We start from the raw sequence: 26,284 nt of genomic DNA on the forward strand, positions 1-26,284 counted from the left end.
CTCCAGTCCATTGGAAACAATGGAGGATGGGGACATCTTCTTCTGGGGCCTATGAAATTGAACCCCCTGGTCTAATCTTTTTGAAACTTGGGGAGGTTTTTGAGGAGAGGCAACAGCAGCTATGCTGCAAATGTTGTGCCTCTACCTAAAAAAAACCCCTATACAGCCCCCAGAGCCACAGATACTCCCAGATTGATTTTCCATTATAGCCTATTGACTATAATGGTTGCCATAGGCTACAATGGAGAGGGGGGGGAAATGAATTTTTTTGCACCCCCCGTTATGCTTTTTAGTATGGTTTGTAAGCTGTTTTGAGTCATGGAGAAAAGTGGGATATAAATATTTGAATAAAAAGTAGTGGGTCAGGTTTATAACATTTAAGCAACTTCCTGTTTTTTGTATTTTGGTTTTTTTTAGATTATGCAGTGTTCTGACAGTGATTGTTCCTCCTCTGTTATACTTGACCTGTAATGCTGGTTGTCATATTGCACTAAAAACAAAGAAAGTAGACTGCAAGAGTTCCCCACCCCCAAGTGCTGGTACTTTCCTGAGGCTTAGTCCAGGGAAACCGTCCAAAGCCAGATCAACCAATATAGTGGACTGGGGTGGGTAGACCTGTTCTCCTGAGGCCACATCTACCAATATAGTGGAAAGAGTTGGGTAGACCTATTCTCCAGAGAGCAGGTCTCCCAATATAGTGGAAAGGGATGGGTAGACTTGGTCTCCAGAGGCCAGGTCTGCCAATATAGTTGAAAGGGGTGGGTAAGATTTGACTGTTCTGTTTTCTCTCATAATGCTTGGATTATTTTAAAAACATAGTTTAAATATAATATTCTGAGATTTTTACAAGGTTATGGAAGTAGACTTCTAAACATCAAATTTATGTGATGGTCAAATGTAGATTCACAACTTTAATGCGACTAGCTTTTTTTGCTCATGAGGTAGAATTTCTGCTCACAACATTGTGGAGCTTAAAGAGAACATTGGTGAAGAGGGTATAGTGATTAGAAGCCCAGCTGGAAACGGATAAGGTGGAAGAGGAGGCTTGATGGCAGATTTGGGTTTTGCCATTTGCGTTTAATGTGATCAGATGACAAGTTTGGTGCACACACCTTTATTTTATCCAGTTTTATTTGTTCTGGAGAGGTTTGTCCAAACATGCCAACCTTAATCTGCCTCACTGTGCACTCACTCCACTGTGCACTCACTCCATGTTTCATCTGTTAATGTTGCTATGTAGACAATTCCCTCAGCAACAATGTTGCAATGCAGTAATTCACAGCTGAAACAAAGTTTCAGTGTTCTCCAAAACAGCCAACAATGTTGCGAGGTAGGCAGGACTCAAGGGTTGTATTGAAGTATGTAAGATAATACGTATCCTAGGTAGTCATGTCTTTCGATATCAACTTCTTCTCGATCATAATACTTAAATTATTGGAACCAATGCTCAAACGGCTATTCATGCAGTTAGTCAATCTCTCTAACGGCATTGCTTAATCCTTGAGTGGATATTCAGTCTAGGGCACACTTCTGAAAATACTCTTGTAAACACACTCTCAAAGAAAATGCAGATTCTCTTCCTTTCAGTTGCATTCCAAATAGCCTGTGTGGGCTGAATCTAAACCAAGTTGGTAATTGCTACCTATTCTCCCACTCCAACCCCCCTTCTCCATATTGTTCCTCAGGGGACCCTGTTCACCAGGAGTAGACTCATTTGGAGATTGGTGAATTGCTATGGGCATGGAGGGGGGAGTCTAGAAAATGCTGTGTCAATGTGGTATGGATCCAACCCTGTGAGCAGAAGCGTTGTTAAATTCTACTGAATCAACCAGTCCATGACAATAGATTGCTTGTGAGGACAAGCCCCACAGTGAGAAAAAAATATTTTTAATCCTGCAATAAAGAGAATTGAATCAAGTACTGTTGAGTTTTATGAGCAGGAAAGAAAACTGCTTTTAGCTAGTCTGACAGATAATTACGTTAATTGTTTTTGAGACATTTCCCAAAAGGCAATGATGATAAAACATTTATGCTGTATATGTCAGTTTAAAAAGGGTTTTTTTAAAAAAAAAATCATAGATATTAATACTATTTTAAACAATTACAGTCAAGTTTAATTCCCCTCAGGGATATTTTATAAAACATTAAGAATATCTACAGCTGTTTCTAAATAATTCCTATAAGTTTGTGTACCCAGACAATTGTAAAGGAAGAACATGTAGATAGGCAAAATAAATAAATAAATAAAATAACTGAAAAGAAGAAGATGCTCTTCCATATACCTTTATTATTATCATTATAGAAAATAAATTCCCTTCAACAGCATATGAAGATTCCTTTATACTTACACATAAATCATTAGACTCTAACCTTTCCCACACCCTTTCCATGTCATCTTAATGACTGGAACAGTTTCTTAAAGGAAAAAAAAAGAGCTTGTCCTTTGCCAGAATTATATTTCAGAATTTAATCCTTATTTTCTTTTGTGTTTGCCTGACAGCGTTTTCCGACAGAGGATCATCTGATGATTCACAGGCACAAACATGAAATGACTTTGAAATTTCCTTCACTCAAAACAGATAACATGTTATCAGGTAAGAAGACAATAGCAGGAAATGCAAATCAGTTGCCAGTAGTGATCGCAAGAGGATAAACAAGTCACCAATAATGTTCTCACAGTGCAAAAACCACTTGTGCCATATGCATCCCATGCTATGGCCAGTTCAGTATTTTCCTCAGTGGGAAGCAAAAGTAGAATAAGTGGTTGTGATTTGATAAGTACTGAAATGAGTTTTAGAAGATAACATCCCTTCAAGTCTATTAACAGGAGAGGACATTTTTCTCTATGCCTGTTGGCAACTCTAGTTGTGTTTTCGTTTGGCAGAATGCAACCCTGAAGGTTGCAAACTGAAAGAGAAAATCATAAAAAACCAAGCAGGATTCTTGACTGTTTCTCTTCACACAGGTTTCAGTAAAAAAAATCACTAGGTGTGTCCCCATGCACACATATTTCTGCTTTTTGCCCTGCATGCGAAAATACAGAATCGTCTCCCTTTTCTGCTTTTATTTGTTTGTTTGTTTATACCTTTGACATTTATAAATGTAAAGCAGTTTATAAATACAACATTTAAAACAAGTACAAATGATCAAAATAACAACTACAAATTCTAATAGTGTCCTATTAAAAATTTTCAATCCAGATTTCCAGATACAGCAGTAAGGGCAGGGGGGAAAAGCCAGCCCGGCAACCATCGCTGCTCTTAACCAAAAGCCTGGCAGAACATCTCTGTTTTACAGGCCCCGTGGAACTGTAGAAGATCCCACAGAGACTCGATGTTCTCTGGCAGAGAGTTCCACCAGGTCAGGGCCAGGACTGAAAAAGTCCTAGTCCTTAGTCTTTGTAACTGCATTTTTTCCAAACAGAATGGCATTTGTTGCTCTTAACTCCTCTGTATCTAATCACTTGACCTCCATTTTTGCCATAACAGAGAACATCTGATGCTTCAAATGTAGGGTGATCTGATCAACAATAAAAGGGAAACTTCAGAGATCTTCCCTACTTCATGTTTCCAAAAGTCACCTTTGGAGAGTTCAAAGGGATGGAACCTAACTTGCAACAGTACATCTGAGAACCTCTACATAGTTACTTTGTTTTAAAGAAACTAGCAGAGGAAGTAACTTGGAACCAAAAGTAATAAGAATCTTTGTTAACAGTCTCTTTAATTGTTTATATTGTAGATGCTACATAATCTGTGTTCCATATCACTGAATTTTAAAAATCATTAAGAGAATAATTTTGCTGAGATTCTGCAGGGGATAACAATTTTCCCAGACAGTGCTATGCTTTTTGCCCTGCCAGAGGCAAATACATACTCCATCCTCTTAATTGTAAAGAGAACACTTAACACACACATGCTTTTCCAAAGTCACCTGAGCAACTGCTTGGAGCAGCACAGTGAAGGAGATACTGATGCTCCCCAGGGGCTTGACTTAATCCTGACTATCAGGAAATTGGAAGTAATGTGATGAAACATGTAACTGCCTTCACTTCCTGGACATGCAGAGTTGGAGAGGGCAATGAATGTGCTGTGATAAATAACTCTGGACTTGTCCTTACTATGGTTCTAATTGCTTCTTTTGTAGGTTGCTGGTTGATTCCCCCCCCCTCCCAAAACTTTTCCTTTTAAAAACAGTTTCAAAGTAGGGGAGAGCAGAGGAAAAGTGTCTGTTGCAAGATTAGCTTTAGGGTGCTGATTTGGCTTACCCATCGCTTCTTCCAAGAGCATGGAAGATACATTATAAGTCCTTTGCCAAAGAGCCACAAATGAACGCACATCAGATGGCAGAAATGTAATTGTAAGAAGTATAATGCACTTATCCATGTTTTATACCATATTTTATGATGTAAACTTTTTTTAAAAGGGGGGGGGGAGAATGAGAGCTGTTCACTTGCAGGATGCAGTCTGATGTGCTGTCAATCACTCACTGCTGGTGTCTTCAGCTTCCTTCCCCCCTGCAGTATTAAAATGCCAAAAGGTATACCTACCATGATTAACTACCGAACAAGCAAAAGCAGTGTTTTGCATGAAATGTTGTACATTTTTACAGGGCAAGCATTTCAAAGTACCAGTGCAACTTTTTAAAAATCTAAAATATTTTTCAAATTTTGCTTTTATCATGTTCAAAGTAACATAAGTATACTTTTTAAAAAAGCTTCATGTTAACAAATTAAAGGCAATAATGTTAAATTTCATGTTGCTCAATTCAATATTTTTATGCCTTTTGCAAGTATAAGGGTTCCACAGTTTGTACATTTCCAGATCCAGTGGAGGGTACCTGCAAGCACACTGTTTGTATGTGCATGGGTTTTTTATAGGTTCTGACAATTTGTGTTGGAAACAGGAGTGGTGTCAGAGGGTTTAATTCTACTACCCCCCTCCAAGTATCTATGCTCTGTTTGCATTGTAATCTTAAGGAAAGTTATACCCTTTTAAGCTCATTGAAGCCAACAGTATTTAACATCTACATGCATCCCCATGCCCAGATTGCCCAATATGCTGATGACATCCAGCTCTATCTGTTGATGGACAACCACCCAGACTCTGCCCCAGATCATCTGACCTTGGCTTTGGAGGCTGTGGTTGGATGGTTGCAGCAAAGCTGACTGAAGCTTAATTCAGCTAAGACAGAGGTCCTGTACTTGGGCCGGGAAGGATTAGAGTCAGGCATCCTGCTCCCAACCCTGGATGGTACACCTCTTGTGCCAGCCCAGAAGGTGAAGAGCCTGGGAGTCACACTGGATGCCTCCCTTTTGATGGAGACATGTCACAGCGGTTGCCTGGTCTGCCTTCTATCATCTTCGGCAGACCAGACAGCTGGCACCCTACCTATCCCCTTAGGACTTGGCTACAGTGATCCACACAACGGTCACTTCCAGATTGGATTACTGTAACTCGCTCTATGCAGGCTTGCCCTTGGGACTGATCTGGAAACTCCAGCTGGGGCAAAATGCAGCAGCTCAGCTGTTGATAACAGTACCCATGCAGGCAAGCATCTGGCCAGCACTGTATAAATTGCACTGGCTACCCGTAAAGTACTGGATCCATTTCAAGGTCCTAGTTCTGACATTTAAAGCCTTACACAGCCTGGAACCAACATACCTATGGGACCACCCCTCCCCATATGTGCTCTGAAGATCATTAAGATCTGGTTTGCAATATCTTCTGATCATCCCTGACCCAAAGGATGTCCAACTTGTCTCAGCCAGGGCCAGGGCTTTTTCAGCCTTGGCCCTGGCCTGGTGGAATCAACTCCCCACAGAGATCCAGGCCCTTACTGATTTGTTACCTTTTCATAGGGCCTGTAAAACGGAACGATTCCACCAGGCCTTTGGTTGAGGCAACAGGTGTCCTATCCCATCAGCTGGCCTTCTTTGCTGTGATACCATCTTATTGCTATACCATCACCCACTGTATTTTTAGAACATCAGTACACTGATTTGTAAAATGTGCCCAATGGAAACCACTATCTATGGTCTATAACTTGCCTATTGTTTTATTGTACTGCCTCATATTGTTTTGATTTTAATTGTAAGTTTTAATTGTTGTTTTATCTATGTTGTCATCTGCCCTAAGCCCATTTAGGGAAAGGGCAGAATATAAATTAACTAGCTTACTAAATAAATGGGTTTATAGAAGGAACTTTACTTACGATGGCACCGTTAGCAGCTAAATTATAAGGGTGTGAGAACATTCAGGGAGAGGTAGTGGAAACAAGGAATGAACTTCCTACTGAACCAGTGTGTCAGATATCCCTGTGGCAATATATTTGGAGAACAATGCTAGTTTGCCACCTGCCCGATCTAGCTTAACAGCAGGTTAGTCAGCCTGTAATTTAGGGTGCATTTATTTTCCTAACTCTCATTTTAACAATTAGTTTTTTCTCTGACAGAGGGAACTGCTGAAAAGCAGCTGTTTCATCACCCACCTAGCCCCTCAGGAAATCTGAATTCCTTAAAGTTAGATGGTTTATTCTTAGATTTCATAATGAAATATAGAAATGATATATGAGAGGGAGAGGCTTTCTCCTTTAGACATACTTTCCTTTTAGACATTCATCTCATCTCCCTCTTCCCCCTCCCGTCCATTTTTGGCAAAGTTATTTCATGTCATCTGCATCTGCAAAGAATTGCAGCGGCAGTTGCCCCTTAGCAAATCCAGGTGCAAAATTCTTAAACTCCAGCAGTTAAATTCCATCCCCCCTCCTCATCTTTCTCCATCCTTCAGAATTAGTATTACCAAATAGTGTTCTCTCTCTCTCTCTCTCTTTTTTTTGCAATAATACTTGTTGAGTGAAGATCAGCTACTTTCCAAGAACTCCATGAACAGTAGATTCAGAAAAATCTGTTTATTTGCATAATCATGGTAAACAGAAACATGTTTTCACAAGAATGTGTGACTCTTTTCATATCACAAAATGTCCTCTCTCTCACAATGTATGCAAATACAACATGGCTTCTTCTGATCATATGTTTCACCACCTCTCTTTCTACTGAATGCTGAGAATGTGGGAAGGGGCTATAGAGATTTGCAGTGTGGTACAGTAAGTCAGTGTGGTACATTTAGCAAGTGGCCTGTAACTTGTCCATGATTTTTTGTTTGTTTGTTTGAAAACAATAAGGTTGTAAATTAAATCACAAAGCAGGCAAGAGAGTATACTTGTATCTTTTCTCTAGTGGTACAAAAAGCAGCTGGGGTGATTTGTAGGGAAATGGTTGGATGAGTGGAAAAAGTCAACAAAGTCTAATTTCTTCCACAAGACAATTTTCCGATTAACTCTATGGCTTCCATGATTGCCCTCCAGTGGAAACAAAGAATGAAACACATCACTTGTCAAGAACAACCTACCCATGACTCATCACCTGAGTGCCATACTGTACAGGACTTTAGTACAGTGTGGAGTGTGGCTCTCAGGTGATAGGTATTTGCTGAAAACATTATCCCTAGAACAGCTGGGAGACAAGACAGCCCTTTTGCATGATTATTATGTTTAGGACAACAGATTTGTCACATTTAGGACTGTGGCTCAGTAGTAGTGCATCTGTCTTGCATTCAGGAAGTCCTAGGTTCAACCCTTGGCAAGTTTAGTTGAAAAGATCAGGCAGTATGAAGGAACCCAGCCTGAGTCAGTGGGCAGTACTCAGTTGAAGGTAACATCATTTGTGACATTGGCTCAGCAACAGACTTTCTGCAGGGTCAATGAGACTCAGCAGTGTTAACACTTGAGCTGAGAGAAAGGCAAAGTGGTCTTTAACCCCTCCTTTCATAGTGTGACTAGCATCAGAGGCTTTGCTGGTGCCTTCAGAGAAGAGCCCCATGACGCAGGGTGTTAAAGCTGCAGTACTACAGTCCTAAGCTCTGCTCACGACCTGAGTTTGATCACCAGCGGAAGCTGGGTTCAGGTAGCTAGCTCAAGGTTGACTCAGCCTTCCATCCTTCTGAGGTCGGTAAAATGAGTACCCAGCTTGCTGGGAGGAAAGTGTAGATGACTGGGGAAGGCAATGGCAAACCACCCCGTAAAAAGTCTGCCGTGAAAACGTGAAAGCAACGTCACCCCAGAGTCGGAAATGACTGGTGCTTGCACAGGGGACCTTTTCTTTCCTTTCCCTCAGTTTTCAGAGGAGGATGATTTAAATGTCTAATTAATTAATTAATTCCCTGTGTCTTGGCTTGCACTGGGAGGGAACAGTTGATCTGCAGAAGAAAGAGGGAGCTCTGCCAAAACCTGTCTTGCTGTTCATGCTGTGGAGAGGGTGCTAAAGAGCCTTGCTTCAGTTTGGGAGAAGGTGGCTGAGAGCATAATAGCAGATTGCATGTGTGTTAGTGTTAGGGCTTTAAGGAATTTAGGGCCTGGCATCAGGGGCCAGTTCTGGGGACCAGATGAAGAACACACACCCTGCACTGTAGTTTGCAGTTGCCTATCTGGTAAATACTAATTAAATAGATTAGGAACTTCATTTCATAAGTTTCTTTGCCAATACATACTTATAAGAGGAAGCCTCCCATGCACATGAGAGCCGTTACAGAGCAAATAAGGCCTGTGATGGAGAAGTTGTTTCTCTGGGGTGGTATCTTTATGTAGATCATTCTTGATTTTTTTTTAGCTTGTTGAAACCCATTTAAGTCATGCCTTTTCTGTAAATTATCTTGCTAGGAAGCTAGATGGCAAGAATATGCCACCTTGAACTTTCTGGTGTACCAGTGGATGAGTTTTCAGACAGTGCAGTTTTGTACAGGCTTAACCTGAAGAATGAAAACTTTCCCCTCTTTCTGGTTGAGCAGTCTTTGCACCCACAGCTGTATAAACTATATTTCAGTGCAGATGTATAGTTGCACACACTATCCCCAATGCAACTCTGGTGGAAACAAGGCCTCGTTTCTCTAAAATCATGGCTGTAAACAATAGGTAACCATAAAGTTCACTCGAGTTTGGTTTGGGTCATGTTTATGTTTTGTATTAACTGCACGGTCCTGCCATATGTGAAATTAGTCCCTCCTCATTCTCAGCAACCCTTGCATTTCTGGTGTCTTTAGCTTCATGTGTTCTGGGGCACCACAGAAAAAAACCCAGCTGCCTGGAACACAAATTGTCTAATGCACTTGAGTAATGATGTGACAAGTTAGTAGAAATAAAAACTTTGTCAAAATAAAAAAGGGAAAGGAAAGTGAGAGAGATTTGAATCCCTCTGTGGTATGATAGGCAGCCTTTGTTTCAGCACTCTCATTTCTCTGATTTTGTTATCATTGCATGGAAGTAAAACATGGCTGATATATAACTTCAGTGGAGCTCTCCAGCTGAACAAGCCAAATTCCTGTTATTAAACGTACAGCAGACTAAACAGTTTTGTTAAATATCAGGCATCGAATTACACCCGTTGGATCTCAGCTTGTCACATATCTACACTGCAGATTAATCACATTTGCTATGGTTTCATTTGAAAGGCTTTGCATTTTTTTAAAGAAAAAAAAAGAATTCTATTTTCTATAACTATTCTCTGGCATCTTTTGCCAATATCATGCTTAATTTTGGGGGGGAAGGGGGAAAAATTGTGGCCTGACAAATAATATTTTTAATCCATCTTTTGTTTTAACAATTCCCAGTGCTTAAGGGAAATAATACAGTACATTTCCTCCATGCTATGCTTTCCAAAGCTACTGTTAAGGCAGTCTGCTTAGTTTGAAGTTCTTTTTCGGGAGCAAAACTTTTGCAAGTTAAAATCTATCTTGAAAAATGTTTCCATTTGTGGCTTAGTTTGTTCAACCTATTCTGTCATGCTGTTGACCAGGTAAGCCTGTGAAAAGCTCTGAGAACACGTACCCAATGTATACCAGCTAGGGTAGTGAACCTCCAGGTGGGACTTGTCTTAGAATAACAACTGAGCTCCAGACTACAGGGATCAGTTTCTATAATATAGTGGGGATTCAATTCTAAGCACATATACAACAGTTTACCTGGAGAAAATGGCGGCTTTGGAGACCATTACATTCTATCCCCAAATTCTGCCCTCCTCTGGTTGTACCCCTAAGCCTCCAGGAATTTCTTAACCCACCTGCAGTGTTAGCAGTACAAGTGGGGATTAGTTTCTCTGAGCCAGCAGTGGCACAAGCTGCAATTTTTGCCTCCTTCCATAGTATATGCCAGGAGTCAGACAAGCCCCCAGGGCACTGCTAGAGCTGCTGGCTCATTTCCCAATCAAGAGCAGCATGGGTGGAGTCAATGTGCCCCCCCCAGCCATGCCCTGCTGTTGCTCAGTGCAAGGCAAATGTTAAGGTACTGGCAGCACCTCTGGAACTCCTCTTGTTCCCATCTGGAAGCACAGGATGAGGTGATACTCACCAGACGTGCATCATCACCCCTTGCATGTATTTGCTGTCAAGTCACAACTCATGGTGGCCCCAGCAAGGGGCTTTCAAGGCAAGTGAGAAGCAGAGGTGATTTGCCATTGCTTTCCTCTGCTGGGTCTTTCCTGGGTGGTCTCCCATCTCATTATTGACCCTGCTTAGCAGCCAAGATTTAATAAGAACAGGTTATAACATACCATTCCACATATCCCACCTCCCCTTGCTTATGCAGTAAATACCCTGAGCCATCCTTGACAGGTACTATGCTTGGCAGCACATCTGTTTTTTCACTTTCAACAATGCTGGCATATAGACATTGTACATCACACTAAAAAAAAGTTTAATCCTGGGAGAGAGAAAAAACAAGCATTTTTCACAATGGCTGGCTCTAGGTTACTATGATTTATTCATTCCCAGTTCTGAAAACTGAGCACTGACTATGTACAAATTTCCCACAACAAGGACAAATACTCCAGTTATTATTATTTAATACAGACAGTCCCTACTTTCTGGTATATGTCCCTAGTAAAAAAAATTGCCCCATTTTGCCTCTTGGGAAAATGCTTGGGTGCTTTTTAAAATGCCATTAATGTGTGCACATGTGCATTATGGTTCTTTAGGAATCAGCCCTCTCGCTTGCAACTCTGGGAGATGAGTAGGGGAAGAAATACATTTTGACTTCAGCATATATAGACATCAGTTCAGTTCAGTTACCTTCACTGGCATTAAAGGAGAGATAAAAGAGAGGGAAAAAAATAGATGTACACACATATGCATACAGATAGATCTGGGACTACTCTTATGACAATTTGTGTTTGATGGGATAAGAATGGAGTGATTTCACCAGAGAAAGACAAACTATCTGAGAAAAATATTAAAAACACAGGGGAAATTGGTCCAATTTTTTTTAAACTTGGGGGTTCGTTTGGAGAGAGGCTCCAGCAGGTACCCAGCAAATTTGGTGCTTCTCGCCCAAACCCTCTCCCTCCCCAGGGAGTCCAGTCCAATCAGCTGCCCTGAGTCTGCTTGCGGAGAGGGCAGGATATAAGTTGAACGTAATAAATAAATAAATAAATGTATAATTAAAGGAAACACAAGGGCATGTGTGAGAGAAGAAGAAATCCTCTAATTTCTACTGCTCCCTTCTCTGCTGGTGTTCTCCTACCACCTCTCAAGTCATTCTGAAGGGTACAAAACATGAGGACCAATTTCTCACTAGTGTTGCACCAACTCCAGGCTTCTGTCCCCCCCCCCCCCCCACGCCCTCCCAGTGCAAGTGATCAATTTCCCAACAGTTGTTCCATGGGCACGTTTTGATGCAGGGCTCATTCCAGTTGCCTGCATGGTTTTGTGATACTCTCTTTTAAGGATTATGATGCCGTGGGGGTGAGTTGGAAGTAGCCTCGTGTCAAAATGCACCTGTGGAGCAACAGGTGGGAAATTGATCACTTGCACCAGGGGAAAACAGAAGCCTGGGGGCGGAACAATGGTGGTGAGAAATCGGTCTTGGAGTGTTGATTTGGGACTACTCTTATGACAATTTGTGTTTGATGGGATAAGAATGGAGTGATTTCACCAGAGAAAGACAAACTATCTGAGAAAAATATTAAAAACACAGGGGAAACTTCCACAAACTGTTTTTGAGTTAATGGAAAACTTGGGTGTGGTTGATATCGAGACAACTGAACAGTTCATAGAAAGAATTTACTTATTTTTCAGAAAGATATAGATCTTTTCAAGGACTATTTTGGTTTTCTAAGGACTTAGCTACAAAGGCCACTAAGGTGGAGATTTTACTAAAGTCCTTTTCAGATAACAATCCAATAAGTTTAGTAATTAAAAGAAAATCTAGTGTGTTTATATGGTGACTGAATGAAGTTTAGCTACAAAAAAATTAATTGTAGAGGAATGTAAGAAAAAACTAAAAAAAGTCTGAGTTTAACTTAAACAAAGGTACTGATTTAAGAATAGTCTGGGAAGCAAGTAAAGCTTTCCTGAGAGGACAATTCTTACAATATAATTCTGAAGGTAAGGGGGAAAAATAAAGACAAAGTATAAAAAGATTTTAGGTGAAATTTTAAAAAGGAAGATGAAAGCCTCTCCGAGGAACATTAACATTTCACGACAAATAATTTTTTTACAACAACTACTTTCAATGTTGACAACAAGGCAAATGGAAACGAAATTACATTTTGCAAACAAACTACTAGCATCTTAAGACCAACAAAATTTCCAGAGTAGAAGCTTTCAGGATTTTCATTTTGCTTTGCTTTGATTGGCCATGCTCAATACAGAGACCTGGAAGAACCCTATTGACCAGAACTGAGCAAAGTGGCTTTTCCCTCAAGGGTATTCTACCCCAAATGGGAGAGCTGACACATCTCATTGTTCTTCTTGGCTTGGCTCCCTTGGAAATCTTACCAAGCTTGCCTTTTTGCTCAGGCAATTGCCTGAAGTCACTGATGTAATATTATTTTCAGAAGCTAGTCAGGGTTGGACCTGATCAATGTTTCAAGTGTGAGACATCTAGAAAAACAATGTACATTGATGCAAGCTTGTTGGAGAGCAAACAAGAAACATGTTGTTCAATTAGGTGCATGTATGCTCTGCATTCCATTATGTATTTATTTCATTTATACCCTTTCTCCCTAATGGGATTAGATATTTACCTACAGCAATACAACAACAATAATGACCATATGTAGCTTACATCATTATCTTCTTCTCCATTTTAATTTTAAAATATGGTTCATGCTTAGATTAAATGTAGGGTTTCAAAATTGCACATATGTGTTGACAAGCCGGATTAGTCAATATCGCATGTATGAATGTCTGGCACCCTGACTTGGATGGACCAGGTTTGCCCAATGTCATCAGATCTTGGAAGTTAAGCAGGTTAGTACTTGGATAATTAGTACTTGGATGGGAGAGCACAAAGGAAATCCATGGTTGCTATGTAGAGGCAGGCAATGGCAAACCACCTCTGAATGTTGCTTGCCTTGAAAACTTCATGGGGTTACCATAAGTCAGCTTTGACTGGATGGCAGTTTACACATGCACACATATGAATGCCTGGCACTATTGGAAGATAAGGCACTTTTCCTGCTTCTTGTCAAGCAGAAGCCATTGAGTTGTCCTTATTAGCACTCTGTCATATTCATTTGAACTAGTTTTGTCAGTTAGGGACATTAACAGGTATTTTTCACTGATGGTGCAGAGAAGGGAGAATTGATCAGTGGTCAGTATAGAAAAAAAAGTATTATTACTCTCACAGTAAAAAGTGCCACTACTTTACCAGAGACCTTATAATTGCCTTGGGCATGTGAACTATATAGGCAATTAAAAATAATAAATACATGATTTAGACTGAATATGTAAAGTGACTGTAGCCACTTCACATTTTGAGTCAATTTTCCTTGAGTTTTTGTGTTTCCTATGTAAGGCAGAAAGGGGGGAGAGGAGACATAAAATATAAGAGACATTTCTGAATAGTTTAGTTTCTTTTTTAAAAACTTCTAAAAAATGTATAGGAGTTACATCCAGTAAAAGTTACATCTACTAATCTAATTGTCACTTCCCTATATTGATAATGTCTTTTTATAATATGTTACATTGTAATATATTCTGTGATAATGCCTCATTCTTAACTGCCAAATATCCACTGCAGTTCCTTTTGATATTTCTCCTCAGACCAAACTCCGACACCAACCCGATTCCTGAAGAACTGTGAGGAAGTGGGCCTCTTCAACGATATAGACTGCTCCTTAGAGCATGAGTTTAGAAAGGCACAAGAAGAAGAGACCAATAAAAGGGTATGCCCCTTTATAGATTGGAAACCCTTTTTATCTCTTATATGCTATAAGAATGTTGTGTGAAAGCCGAAAGAGCTCTTATTACCTGAATGAGGGGGAAAGACTTTAGATTGGAAACTAGGTGGCACTGTAGATTGTGACATGTTTCCAGACATTCAGAATCTCATAAAATTGAGTATGTATCCAGGTTTAAAGCTAATGAAAGACCATTACTCAGTTTTTATAACAGTAAACAGGATACAATTACCAGTTCCTCCCTTACACAAACCACCTTGCAACTGTATCTCTCTTGAGAGCAGAAAACATATACATTTCTGGCCTATGGGACTTCACCTTTCATTCCATGCATATGCAAGAATTTATCTCTGATAAGTGGGAAAAGAACTAGTGGGCAGAAATATCTTGATTCCTGCATTTCTAACATTTTTCAGCAATATGATAAAATAAATTGTTGGTACAGTTTAATTTAAAGGGAGAAAGCTCTTATATAGAAAAAATAGCACAGTTGCCACTGCTGTTTGAAAAGGAGATTTTTGTGTTAAAACTGCTATTTTTAATGGTTCTTATTTGCTGCTGTGTTCTATGGTTGTAACAATAGCAGCTGAGGGGGTGCCACGTCAGTTTTCCGCTAATACTCTGTGGATGTAGCATTTCTGTGAATTGGACTAAGTGAGAGGAGAGTAACTGAGCTCTTGTTAATATCCACCACAGTGATGCTGAAAGCCAATTAAAGTTAGGACCTTAGTTTTTCTTCTTCCTTTCACTTTGCATATTCAGGCTACAATTCAGTCACATGTTTTGACATATAGCTTTGAATTGCTGCAATCCCATATGAGACTGCTTCTGAAAATCTACTGAATTTTAAGATCTATTTGTTTTGTGGCGAGGGGTGCAATTAAAAAAGAAACTGAGAACTTCAAGTATGGAGCTCTAGTCTCAGGAATATTGTCACATATAGTATTTGGCATAAGGAAATCACAGAATTATACTTTTTACCCAAGCAAGATCTGAGATAAAGGGTAGTTATATAAACCTCTACAAAAAAAGTGTTCTGCAAAGTCAGTCTTATAAAAACAGGAGTGCTTCTTTTACATTTGATACCCAGGAGGGTCTTCACACACAGCAGCAAAGCTGAAAGTTTTATGCAAGATAAAATTTCCTACCAAAAATAACACTTCCATGTCAGTAGCACTGTGACTCCTCTGAGTGCAGTTTGTCACTGTGGTGAATACTGATGTGTCTGTTACATGCAACAGTAAACTTTGATTGACAGTGGTTTCACCCTTGGTGTAGAGCTGGTGAAACTGTCTAGGTCATTCGTCTCAGGACAACCTATCCATAGTCCTTTATGTCTGCATGAAATTTTGTCCCTGCTGAAGTGTTCCCCCTCCCCATTCATTCTCTCAGAAGGACAACACACCTTTTGACAGGCAAATTGTTACAATTAGCAAGTAAAATCCAACGTTATGTGGGTGAGAGAATTGTAGTGTTGTCCTAAACAGAGGTTTATACCCTTTTAAGTCCTCTGACTTCAATGGACTTGAGAGGGTGTAGCTCAGCTTAGGACTGTCCTGTTGTTGTTTTTAAGAAAACAGCTTTATCAATAATACAGCATACTCCTATGCGGAGTTACTCCAGTCTAAGGAAAGTAATTGGGTTTAGACTGGAGAAACTCTGTATGGGGTTGCACTGATAGAACTCTGTTAGAATAATGACATTTTACACAATAATGTGGCTTCCTGCTACAAGAATATGACCATTTACATTTCAACAGGGGGAAATAAAAGGGGAGAGAAGAGGAAAGGGTAAGCATGGATGACAGAGAGAGGGAGAAACAGTAGAGGCAGTTCACACCAGCAGCCAGTATTCATAGAGGGAAAATAGGTCATGTAATTATTAAGTTGGTACTCTTGGAGAGAACGGTTCTGGAGTCTGCATCCCAGGTTCTAGTACCTTGACTACAGATGCTACCGAAAAAAAATGAAAATGACAGTGAATAACATTCAGTAACAGGATATGGGAGAATGTGAACTTCCTGACGTCCAAGTCAGGGAGTCATCTCTTTGTGACAGTAGCCTGTAATTGGCGGCTCTGCCTTGGACAGAGACTGTCATTCAGGCTCTGCAATCCAAAGCAGCAAGGTAGACAGTGTCGGCAGATCAGGTTTTCATCAAAGCTGCAAGCAGCAGGTTTTAGGTTTACATTGGTCGTGAGCATAAAGTATCCGAAGCATTTGCCATAGGTTATATTTGCAACCACATGACCTTCCAGTGGCTGGAGAAGGACTGCTGGGAAGTTGGCTGTGTAGCAATGAATGAAGGTCTGCAAGAACAAAGTCAAAGCTGGGACTATCTAAATTCCTTCTCTACTGAATAACTGGAGCAACTGTATTCAAAGATCTGCATAGTAAAGCCTCACCTGCATTCTGTGCATGACTGAAAAAAGAACAAGCAGCATCCAACTTGGGACAGTATAAGGTGTTCTGTTTGAAGTAGGTATATCTCTACTATGATGGGAGGTGTGAGCTCAGAGTGTCTTTTGAAATCTCTCACACAGGACTTTGCCAGGGGTATCAAATGTAGCATCATGGTTCCAAGATACTAGTTGTAATAATACTGAACAACACAATCTACTATGCCAATGCATGCATGCAACTGCCATTATTCTTGGCCAGATTCTCTCTAGGGGGTCAATGCATAGCAATTTAAGAACCATTGTGGCAATTGTCTTATTTTTTTTGCGGGATAGATATGAAGCAGAGGAAGAGGATGCTGTATAAATGTGCTGTCTGTTATGCCACCTGTTTTTGAAGCTGTTTTATGGTGGTTCTTAAGCGGCTGAGAGAGACGAAAGGCCAATTCTTTGTACATTTGGTCCACTGAATCACTGTCTTTAAAATTCTAGACATTTAATGTTCAATAACTTTCTAAGCTGTCCTTGATCCCGTGTAAGAGGATGTTTTCACATTGTAGCTGGGCGAGAAACTAAAGTGGTGAATCTGCACCACTAAGGTCAGTGTTGGATTGGGCTACTCCACCAGTTTTTAGTGCATTAGTGTAACCAGCACCCTTTTTGCCCACAAATGACTTATTTAGTGCTCACATACTGAATGCAAAGTGTTGGAAAAAATATCCTCGGGGATATCAGCATTTGTTCATATGGACCTCACTATCTATTCTGACACTAGTTTCAAGCCTCTTGTTTGGACTACCCAGATATTGGCACATTTATGTATGTATTTTTTTAGGAGGTTTTTATGTTGCTTCTCCAGAGACCTGGGTGATGCTGAGATTTGGAAAACCTCTTTCCAAAAACACCCTTGTCAAAAAGCATCAAAGTGAGCATGTCAATTTGCACACAGAATTCCATTCTTATCTTCCAACTTTCAGAAGATTGTGAGTCACGCTGCAGAAAATGACAAGGGGATACATTGGAGATGGTGCTTCTCTCTTGTGGTTTTAAACATGATTCATTGCTAAGAAACCGGGAAATAAAATTTCTCATTATATGGCTGTGGTGGACTGACAGTTCAATCCTAAACAGAACTTCAACCTTCTTCTAAGCCCATTGACTTCAAGTCAATGAAGGTATGACTTTGTGTAGAATCGCAATGTAAACACTTTTCTTTGAGCATCTTACTGCTAGAGAGAGATTGATAAAGTAGGTAGGTTTTGGTATGAGAAAATAGATTGGTGCAGTGCTGGAAAAATATGATTTGCTAAAGGATTTCTGAAAAAAAATTAATAATATTTACATTACTTGGTTAAATGACATGTGATAAGCATAAACCGATAGTTATTTTAAGTGTTTAGAAGAAAGGTGTGCTTGAATCTCCTGCTTGTCAACACTTTCTTTTCACTGGATTAAACTTCTTCCTTGCTAATACCATTATTGTAACTTCAATTCCTTTCACACCGTATCATGAATACATTTGGAATAGGGGCTTATGGATCTATGAGCCTCTGATGAGTAGGGATGGGATACTAACTACAAAAAGTTTATATAGAAGTCTATAATGGCAACAATTCAGCAAGGAAAGAGAGAGGTCTGACTCACTGGTGCTATGGTACATATCCAAAGACAATCAGAACATAGAAGTGTACATGTTAGAAATAAAAAGGGTGTGTGAGGTTAGAACAGCTATGCTTCTTTTCCACATGCCTCTTTTTATTTAACTGGTGTTGTACAACACTGCAAGCATGGTAATGTGGCTCTTATTAATTTCTGTATGATTCATACAGAAGTTTCCAGTGGTATGTACTTGCAGCTCATCATGACACTGCATGACCTCTAGAGTTGGTACAACATAGCAGCAAAGAAAATGAGCTGTGATTCAGAATGGTCATGGTTCAAATGTTGCCTCTTTCACAAGTGGCTTTAGGCTTGCTGTTTTCTCTCACATTTGAGCGATAATATGGAGACAATCGTGTTGACCTACCTTCCTAGGTTTTTACAAAATTACAACAAAAAAAAGGTAGTGTATCTGAAATGTTTTGCTTAACTAATTTTTAGACACATTCAAATGATTGAGGTCCCGTGTAAGGGGAAAGAACTATAGCATAGTTACTGTCAGTAAAATGTTACTAGAGTGTTCTTTCCATGTGTGTAGTGTAGCCAGGAGATCGTATGATTATCTGGCAGCCCGTTCTAGCTCTTTAGCATTATCCAGGGTGCACCATGAGGAGGTGAGTTGGAATTGCACACAAATCCCGTGTGTAACTCTGCCCTACAATTAATAACAATAACAACAATAATAACAGTGTTATATATGAAACTAGTAAAAAATCATTGACTTGAGGGCAAGCCCCTCTGAATTATATGGGACTTACTTTCAAGTATAAATGCACAAGATAGCGTTGTAAGGCATATAATTCACACAAAGTTTAATGTAGGTGGAATGTTAAAGTGAAAATACAATAAAGAAAAGAGCTATATCATCAATTAGTTGATTAGAAGATAGCCCATGGTTATTACACCAAATAGCTCTTTTTAGATAAATTATCCAATACTGTTAATAGGTCATATCAGCAGAAGTGCTTTGAAGACCCTAATGTAACATGCAAATGTTAAATATTACTGTCTTATTACAGAATAATTTTTAAGCACATAATATATTTGTGGATTCCAAATGGGGTCTCTTCAGAAGGAAACAATAAATACAAATTGGGGGGGGGGATGTTTTGCACAGTTGTTCCCCAGGATTCTAAAGAACCTCTGTTAATAAATGATAACACCGTTGACTGTATTATATTAACTATAGCTTTTGATATGAAGCTACCTTAGAAAGGAAAACACCCTAGAAGCATATGTTAGGGTCATTGGTGTTATTGACTATTGATTTAGCACAAGGCATTAGGAGCTAATAGCCGTCTTTCAAAAAGTGTGCTGCGGTGGCATTTCTCTGTATGATTTGTTATGCACTGTACTTTAGAACCTTTCAAAATACATCAATAGATGGTCATTTTTTAGGAATGCCGACACTTAAGCTTACCATTCCAGATTCATTGTCCTTTTAACATTAATCATCAAGGAATCCATGTGAACGCTAGCTGGAATTTGCAGTTCTTTTAGTGCAGCTATCTAGAACTTGTGTCTCATGGGGGTGCTTATAGAGCATTTGGAGAATTAACTCTGTTGGTCTCATCAGTGTTGTCTGTTTATTTCAAATATCGGTATACAGGGATCATTTTGTAGAAAAATAGGCGGTGGAGCTCATCCAGGGGTTGTTATGCAGCTGCACATACTATTCAATGGACAAGGAGGTGGAACTCTCAGAAGGAGAAGGTGCAACTCTCAGAAAGGTTCAGGAGTTGTCCTCCTGTGAAATCCCACTGAATCCGAGGTCTGCCAGCATACTAATAAGGATGCTGAAACAGAACACAATGTGTTAGTTGTCAGCAAACACTTCAGAATGTAGTATTCCAAAGTAGGTTCATATGAGGAGCAAACTGTAAAAAACAAATGGGGAGTTATAGGGTTGCCAGGTCCAACTCAGGAAATATCTGGGGACTTTAAGGGTGGCGCCAGGAGCAAAGTTGTGACAAGCATGACTAAACTCCAAAGGGAGTTCTGGCCATCACATTGAAAAGGACCATTCACCTTTTAAATGCCTTCCCTCCATTGGAAACAATGGAGAATAGGGGCACTTTCTTCTGGAGCTCATAGAATTGGACCCCCCGGTCTATTTGGTTCTTGTTGGAGGCCAGCACTGTAGCTCCCTCCAGTGTTCCCTTCTTCCCTGCCATCCATTAAATGCAGCACGTTATCGTACATAAGGGTTGATCCAAGTGGGCAGCTGTGTTGGTCTGAAGCAATAGAACAAAGCGCTGGACGAGTGCACCTTTAAGACCAACTTATTCAGAATGTAAGCTTTCGTTTGCTCTTAAGCAGACTGAGTTGCCTTGCTGCGTGTAGGCAAAAAACCAGCACACCCATCATGGAATAAAGGCATGCCACACTTTCAGTCTCAAGATTCTCCATTGTGAATGTGGATATCGCAATAGAAATGGCTTTGGGGGAGTGGGTGGGTTCGTCTTTCAAAAACCCGGCACAGGATGCTAGAGCCAGTAGTAAAGCTCAAGCATCACACGTGATGCAGTTAGTCCACGAAAAAAGGGGGGAGGGACCCCATTCACGTTACTTTTGTTACATTGTTACGCAATAACGCAACCACGCATCTGCTTTAAAAAAAAAGGGGGACTCAAATTTGATTGACATGACTTTGATGCCAATCCGATGCTAATGCAAAAACAGTTTGGCGCGAGGCTGCACGCAAATCGACCTTGCAAAAGAGACCCTGGTGTGAAATCCGCAAAAATGATCTGGAAAAATCGCTCCGCGGATAAACGGTAGCAAACACTAAATGCGAAATCGGTCACCCTCTCCCTTTGCATTCATGGAGTGGTCAACCACTTCCACCCTGGCCCTTCCTGGACTCACCTTTTGAAGGGTTCCCTGGGTGAGGAACATCCCAGTCTCCATTCTATAGGCTAGACTCTGGGGACTGGCAGGAACCCCAAGATCATGACATGCCCTGCCCCATCCCCCTGGTTTCCTCAAATGGAACTTGATTTCAGCTGGCTTGGACTTAGTGGAGTTGTGACTGCCTCTCCTCCTTCCACCCCACCAGGTGCTTTCCTGTGTATCTGGCCTCCCAGCCAAGTCCCACCTCTGCCATTGCTACTCCCCTTCTTTGCTGCAGCTGGCCTCCAGCTGAGTGGGTAAGGGTGGGTGAGCGACTCCAACCAGTTCCTTTATGATCATTTGGCTTATTTTTGTTAGCACAAGTGTTCCATTTCCATATTCATTTCCATTAGTTTCAATGAGAAAGTCACCTTTGCTGTAGCTATGTTTTCACCTCTTTGGGTGGGTCTGTTGGATGAGTGGGACGACATTTCCCTTACCCCCACTCACCTTCACTGTGTTTGGTGGATTTCAGTATTTTTTTTCCAGACCAGCTGACTCCAGTATTAGGGGTGGACTGCAGAAAATTCTTCACATCATGTCCCAGATCAAGGCAACAGGGTGGGGGTGGTCAGGATATAGTTACCCACACTCACGTATTCCGGTTTTATTTAAAAATAGCTTGTCAACCACTTTCTTTGCATCTAAATAGAAGAATTCCTGTCCTTTCTTCTAATGGGGCTAATAGCGGTATGTTTGGAGGGGATTTATATCAGGAACACACAACATCTGTTTTTGCATGAAAATAAAGACTCAGCAGGATTTTAGAAATCTGACTCTCCCTGATCTCTTTATGTAGAAAGATATCAAAAAACTAATTTAGATGCCAGATCCTTTCACATCAAGTGGTTTGGTCCTACCTTCTGTAGGAAGGATTCATTTGCCTCTTCCTGTCCAGTTTTTTTGCAAGAGTCTGCCTGCTTTCCAAGGGGCAGCAGCAAAACATTTGATTCTCTACCTGGTAGGCATGCTACCTATTTTAAGGGGGGGGGGGGATATTTGTCTCTGACAGGTAGGCAGGTGCAATATCCTAGCAGAGTAATCATAGGAAAAACTGGAACCATTGTGCACAGGCAATTCTTTTTAACAAGAATATCTCCTAATTCTCCAGGCTACAAGATACTGCTGTTGTTATCTCTTGTGTTAATCCTCTGTATCCATTGTCAGTCTTGCCTTGTCCATTTTGGGGGTGCAGCCCAAGGAGGGTGAGGTTTGCAGAGGGACCACAACAGGGTATAATACCATAGAGCTGGCCTTCCAAAGCAGCCATTTTCTATGAGGGAACTGATCTTGGTTGTCTTGAAATCAATTGTAGTAGTAGAAGATCTCCGGGTACCATAAGCATTTGTTTGAAGAAAAGAACTATGAGCATGTGTCATAATCTCCACATCTGCAACTAATTTCTAGATTGGCAAAAAAAAAAAAATTACAGTGCCAACTTAAGCAGTGACAGTTAAAATTAGACCCAGTGTCCCTGAGTCTGCTATAGGGACTCACTGGCATTTTGGAGCCTGTGTTTGATTACCTCACTTACTTTATTTTTGCCTGCATTATGGCAGATAGTATGTGTGCCATTTTACCAAACCAAAATGTGATGCAGTTTAAAGTAAAATGGTGCTGAGTCCCCATCACAGGTGGTTTGAGCCTAAAAGACCATTGAACTCTAAGGGGTTTAACTCTGCTTAGGATCACACAGTCAAAAGCTTAATGGAAGCATAACATTTTTAATATGTCAGTAATTTGGGACTGTGTGACATAGACCTAAGGACCAAACTTTCACTTTAATAACTTTTTAGTAAAACTCTCCTAAAATACAATTATTTAATCTTGGCAGTTCTCTTTGTCTATCAAATACAAATTCTCCTCTTTCCATGGTTGAGTGGTATGCAGAGTTCAGCATCTCTGTGTGCATAACAGGACACTGTTGATGCCTTTTAGAGCAAGGTGCACTTCTGCTTTATTTATGGAGACAAACATACAGGTTAAGGATTTAATCATACATGATCAATCATTCCAGAAAGCCTATTAGAACCATATGTTGATTTTTGCCTGAAAGCGAGGAGTCTGTTTTTAGGGCATAGTTCTGCACTTCCCCTCCCACCATCTTCCCCTTCACCCTGTTCGCCTCTTCATCCTCCACTCTTATTTGCAAATTACTTCTGTATTTTAAGTGGTATCATTTATGTGTGGGAAGAGGCATTAATCTTAAAAGTTTTGTTAATGGAAATGGTTGAAAGATGAAATAAAAAGCCAGACTAAGTAAACCTGTGATAGCTGTAGCCATCTTTATTTAGTGGGAATTCCAATGCTAGAGCCAAAAAGCTATGAACAGGGAACACCAATAAAGATTTCAGACTCAGGGGAATGACTATCATTCAGCATAAGGTAGTCATTTTCTGCCAGGTGGTTCTGCTGCTGCTGTTGAAGTCCTTCAAGAGAAGCTGGAACTTCTGAGATTGCTAGATGGCTCCCCTTCCCTCTACTGCGGGAAGAAGTTTCCTTTTGCCATTCTAATGAGGACCAACTTGGCTCTGTTTGGCCTGAGCTCTGTAGTCACTGACAGGCCCATTTGTTCATTGATGGTATTTTATTATTGACAGATTGCCTTCTATGCAGTATAAATTATTTTGCCAGAATTGCCATGGCAAACGTTGCATGGCCTAGTGTTATTATTTGCATCTAATGCTCTGTGCTGCTTGGCTGGCTATAGAGAAAAGATTCCAAAGAGGAACAGTTGTTATGTTGACTGGATTTCTTTCACTTTATACACATTGGAACAATTTATTTCTAAGCCTCCACTGGGATTTCTGAAATTTTTCCAACTGTACTTTTTGTTTTTCCATTTCAAAAAGGCAACTTTCCTTTTGTAAATGAAAAATTGTTGTTGATAAGGATCTATGCAATGAGTATCCACAAGAGTTAATCCCACAATGCAGGTCCTTAATTTGTGCCTCAAGGTCAAAGGAAAAGAAAATAGAAACAAAACAGGATGTATAAATCCACTAAAGGAAGAACAGACCCTGAGTGAAGCGGAGGATCTAGATTTGATATGTTAGGTATTAGTGGCTGCTAACAGTGGGATACTGAACATCCAGCCTTAAGCTCTTTATATTGCTTTAATGAGGGACTGCCCTGTTTTGGGCCTCTCAAAGCTTTGCAGAGCATATGTGTAGAAACCAGTGCATTGTTCCGGGGCTGCTATAAACCAGTAGAGCCCTCAATTACTCTTTCCTTCGAAGTTGCTGTAATATCACATTAATCAATATCTGTTTAGCGTGCTGTTTAACACATACATTTGCTGTAGCATCACTCAGAATCACTTTAGGGGGTATCTGTATGGTCTTCTTCAAGGAGGTAAACTGGTGTGTGCAATCTCTAGTCCTGCTGTGCTTTTCTTCTTAAGGCCACTGTAAGGCTTCCAGTGCTGCCTTGGGAAAGACTTGTATCAACAGTTGTTACTTTTATACAATTTTTCCTTTTGTTACAATATCACTTTTCTGTATAGCCATCTCTTTCTGTGAAATCTAGAGGCTGGCAACCCTTGGGGTAATGCCTGGGAAGAGTGGAGAGGGAAGGAATTTGGCAGGCATCTGTTGCCATAGAGTCTGCTGCCCAAAGCTGCCATTTTCTCCAGGGAAAATGATCTGTTATTTGGAGCTCAGTTGTAAGAGAGAACTCTAAGCACCACCTGGAGGCTGGTAACCCTAACAGCTAAGTGAAACCTACCTCAGTTGCTTTACAGCAGACATAAGCAACATATGGCCATGTTTATTATGCTTACAGCATTCTCATAAAGTTGGATAGCTGGCATTCATATATGCCACCCTGAGATACTTGAAGAAGAACAGATTGGATTTATACCTTGCCCTTCACTTGGCATTTCAGAATGGCTCACAATCTCTTTCCCTGCCTCTCCCCACAACAGACACCCTTTGGGGTAGGTGGGGCTGAGAGAGCTTTGAGAGCACTGCCCTTGAGAGAACAGCTCTGAGAGAACTGTGGCTGACCCAAGGTCACCCAGCAGCTACATGTGGAGGAGTGGGGAATCAAACCCACTTCTTCAGATTAGAGTCCGCCACTCTTAACCACTACACCAAACTGGCTTCCCTTAAAAGAAGGGTCAGATATAAATAAGAGGAATGAAGATTTGATCCTCCAAGGCATTAACCCTGAGTCAGCAACACAGGCAAACTGGTTGTTCCGTATAGAGTGATGCAGGAGGAAATTCTTTTCCTAGAGGAAATCCTTTGTGGGCCAGAAGCCATATCAATCTTACTTGAAAATCTCCAACTAGTTCCTGGCTTGTTGCCAAATGAGAGTGTAATCATTTAAAGATTACAGTGGACAATGAAGGGACAATTGTTAACTAGACTGGGGAATTACTCAGTGTGAAAGGCTGTTAGTCTATTCTGTCTTCTATCCATCCATATCTCTTAGTGATATGACATCCAACAGGTAGTCAGCAATTTCCTAAATAAAAGTGTGCAACCAATTTTTTAAAAGTCTAGTATGATACAAGGGAACTGCTCTAGGAATATAGTAGGTTGTGTAACTTCTATACTAGCATAAGGATTAAATTACTACCACAGTATGTTGAAAACTTCTTTTTAACGAGGTTGTCAAGGATAACCTATATAAAGAATATTATTAAAAACCAAGAAGCTGAGTAATACTGCTTATAGTAACATGGATAACTTTACCCCCAAATTAATTAGTTTTCAAGAAGTTCTGTATTTCTGTGCTATGGGTTATTTTTAAATTGAAGGTTTATTTATTTATATATTGCTATCCTGCTTTTCTTCCCAGTGACGATCCAAACCCACACAATTCCCCTGTACTTTGTTTTATGCTTATTACTACAACAACCCTGTGAGACAGGTCAGATTGAGAGGAGAGAGCGTGACTGATCCAAAGTCACTCAGTAAACTTCCATGGCAGAATGGGGATTCAAACCTGGCTGTCCCAGATCCTGGTCTGTCACTCTAACCCAGAGGTGTCAAACATGCAGCCCAGGGGCCGAATCAGGCCCCTGGAGGACTCCTATCAGGCCTCCGAGCAACTGGCTATCATCTGCTTCCTTTTCCTTCTCCCTTGTTTCCTTCTGCATTA

The 26,284-nt window shown here is 40.5% G+C and overlaps 1 protein-coding gene across 7 annotated transcripts in view; it reads left to right on the forward strand.

Moving 5' to 3' along the window:
• CREB5 (cAMP responsive element binding protein 5) overlaps nucleotides 1-26,284 on the forward strand; it is a 318,303-nt gene that overhangs the window by 82,196 nt on the left and 209,823 nt on the right. For 6 of the 7 annotated variants that reach the window (XM_060248703.1, XM_060248707.1, XM_060248706.1 and 3 more), the window contains 2 exons: nucleotides 2,501-2,594; nucleotides 14,091-14,212. In XM_060248703.1, coding sequence (XP_060104686.1) covers nucleotides 2,501-2,594; nucleotides 14,091-14,212 — 216 coding nt within the window. Of the gene's footprint in view, nucleotides 1-2,500; nucleotides 2,595-14,090; nucleotides 14,213-26,284 lie in introns of those variants that run through there. The other variant, XM_060248708.1, reaches the window with a different exon arrangement.

The sequence above is a fragment of the Heteronotia binoei genome, chromosome 10 (genome assembly GCF_032191835.1).
Source record: "Heteronotia binoei isolate CCM8104 ecotype False Entrance Well chromosome 10, APGP_CSIRO_Hbin_v1, whole genome shotgun sequence".
Taxonomy (NCBI): domain Eukaryota; kingdom Metazoa; phylum Chordata; class Lepidosauria; order Squamata; family Gekkonidae; genus Heteronotia; species Heteronotia binoei.